General features: G+C 38.9%; 1 protein-coding gene across 1 annotated transcript; it reads right to left on the reverse strand.

The window, feature by feature from the left end:
• Positions 1-420: 420 nt before the first annotated feature.
• On the reverse strand, positions 421-1116 carry LOC122301646. Its single transcript, XM_043113043.1, has one exon. The coding sequence runs from the start codon at positions 1114-1116 to the stop codon at positions 421-423; it is 696 nt and encodes a 231-aa protein (XP_042968977.1).
• Between the last annotated feature and the right edge of the window lie 969 nt (positions 1117-2085).

The following is a 2085-nucleotide window of genomic DNA, read 5'->3' on the forward strand; positions in this document are numbered from 1 at the left end:
GAATATAGCTTTAATTAAGTTCTTCCTCTAGGTGTTACGATTTAAGACTAGAGGATCACCTTATATTCTTAGAATAATATCATAGTATTCCTAGCTAGCTTGCTGTAATTACTTTAGGTCATTCATGCAGATATTATTTTTTACTTATGTCTTGATAGTACTGAAAATGTTAAATGACACTAAAAATAACAATCATATCTAATAAATTTTTCATCCAACCATACTCTTGTATCAAACTTTCTCCTATCAAACAACCATATATACTCCATTTTCTCATCAACAATCTTTTTTTGCCAAACTTTCTTCTATCTAGCAATCATATCTACTAAATTGCATCACCAATTATATGTGTCAGATTCTTTTATTGTTTTTTTAATAAACTTATTAATTTGGTCTTCTATATATGTGTCAGATTTGAAGCTATGGAGGAAGAGCCAGGGCCAAGCTTTCGGATGGAGGGGTTTGAATGTGAAGCAACCTCTGTTGTTCTTCTTGGAAAAGAATGGAGAACACTTTACTAATAGAGGGAAGGGGATCCATAGCCAAGATTTGAGTTCGGAGAGAGGCAAAGGAATCGTTCAAGCCAAGGAGAAATTGAAAAACTTGCTCATCTTCAACTTGTTTTTGCAGGTCTTTGAGGTCGGTATTACGTTGGAGATGACCAAGTTCATCCCAAAGTTGTTTAATTTGATTATAGTACTCATGGACAGAGTTGGTTGTTTGTTGCAGGGAAGAGAGGGCTCGTTTGAGTTGATAGATTCGGGCGTTGTTGCCATGGCAGAATCGGGAAGACAAATCGACCCATACAGCACGAGGATCAGTATGGTATTCAAGGGAGTTTGCAATGGATGGACTGATGGAGTTAAGGAGCCAGGTAAGAACCATGTCTTTTGTTTGGTTCCATTGAGGGTATGCGGTTGAAGAGGGATCAGGAGGGGTGAGGGTGCCATCGACAAAGCTTAATTTATTTTTTGCATTGAGTGCCCGTGTCATAGCTTTTTGCCATTTGGGAAAATTGTCACCAGTGAGGAGACCATTGACGAGGGTGAGGCTGGGAGAATCTGATGGGTGAAGGAGGTAGGAAGAAGGGACGGGAGAAGGGGGATCGGTGGCCATAGAGCTAGGGGAAAGGATCGATTAGGCTGATACCATGTTAAGACTAAAGAGAAGAGAATTATTTGGGTAGAATATATTGTATTGCTCAGTAATAAGTTACAAATAAATAGATGGTTACAATGACCTAAAATGGAAATAATCACATATGGTAGGAAACTAATTGGTGCTGATTTCTTGGAGGCTAAATATATGGTAATGTACATATGGAAATATTCATAGCTGTCAATATGGCTTGAGTGGCATGCGGTTTTGTATTGCTTATATATGTTCACTCGAGAGGTGTTTAAAACCCTCAAGCAACCCACATCGAGTGCCTCAAACAAAACGAGCGAGACTCGAGCAGTTCATCAAGTGACTGCTTAATTTGATGGGCTCCATTTTTTTTTCTCGAGTCTACAATTTTTTTTTTTAATTTTATTAACCATAGTTATTATTTTATCAAGTTTTATAATTATTAAAAAAAAAATTTCACTCTACCATCTCAACTCAATACCATTCAATGTGTTCAAAAACAAATTAGCACAACATTCAAACATGCATTTAGTCTCTCATTTACTGTGCATTGTTCATTGATTTCACCCCCACACTCAGACACTAGCTAATAGCACAACCTTGTGAGAACGAAGACCAATTCTCCCATGTTTTCCTAGCCCAGAAGTGTACGTACGGCTCACTTTCGACACCAGGCTGCACATATAGTTTCACTAATTGAGTTTGACGGTGCATATCTCAGCCCTCATCCCAGTTCCTTAGAAACCATGTTGAAGAACAGTTACGGGTCGTGTGGGTGCCACCTACATACATATGGCTTGTCCTCGCTTTGGATAGGCTAATACACGAACTGGTGTTCTTGGCACTTGCCCACCAACAAGTCCCCCAAGCCATCCAATTGAAGGTCTTCTCCCCTCTTTTCAATTCCAAAAGGTTCTGTGGTTTTACAAAAGTTGAGAATCGAGGGAAGACTGCAAC

Source organism: Carya illinoinensis, chromosome 2, assembly GCF_018687715.1.
Source record: "Carya illinoinensis cultivar Pawnee chromosome 2, C.illinoinensisPawnee_v1, whole genome shotgun sequence".
Taxonomy (NCBI): Eukaryota; Viridiplantae; Streptophyta; class Magnoliopsida; order Fagales; family Juglandaceae; genus Carya; species Carya illinoinensis.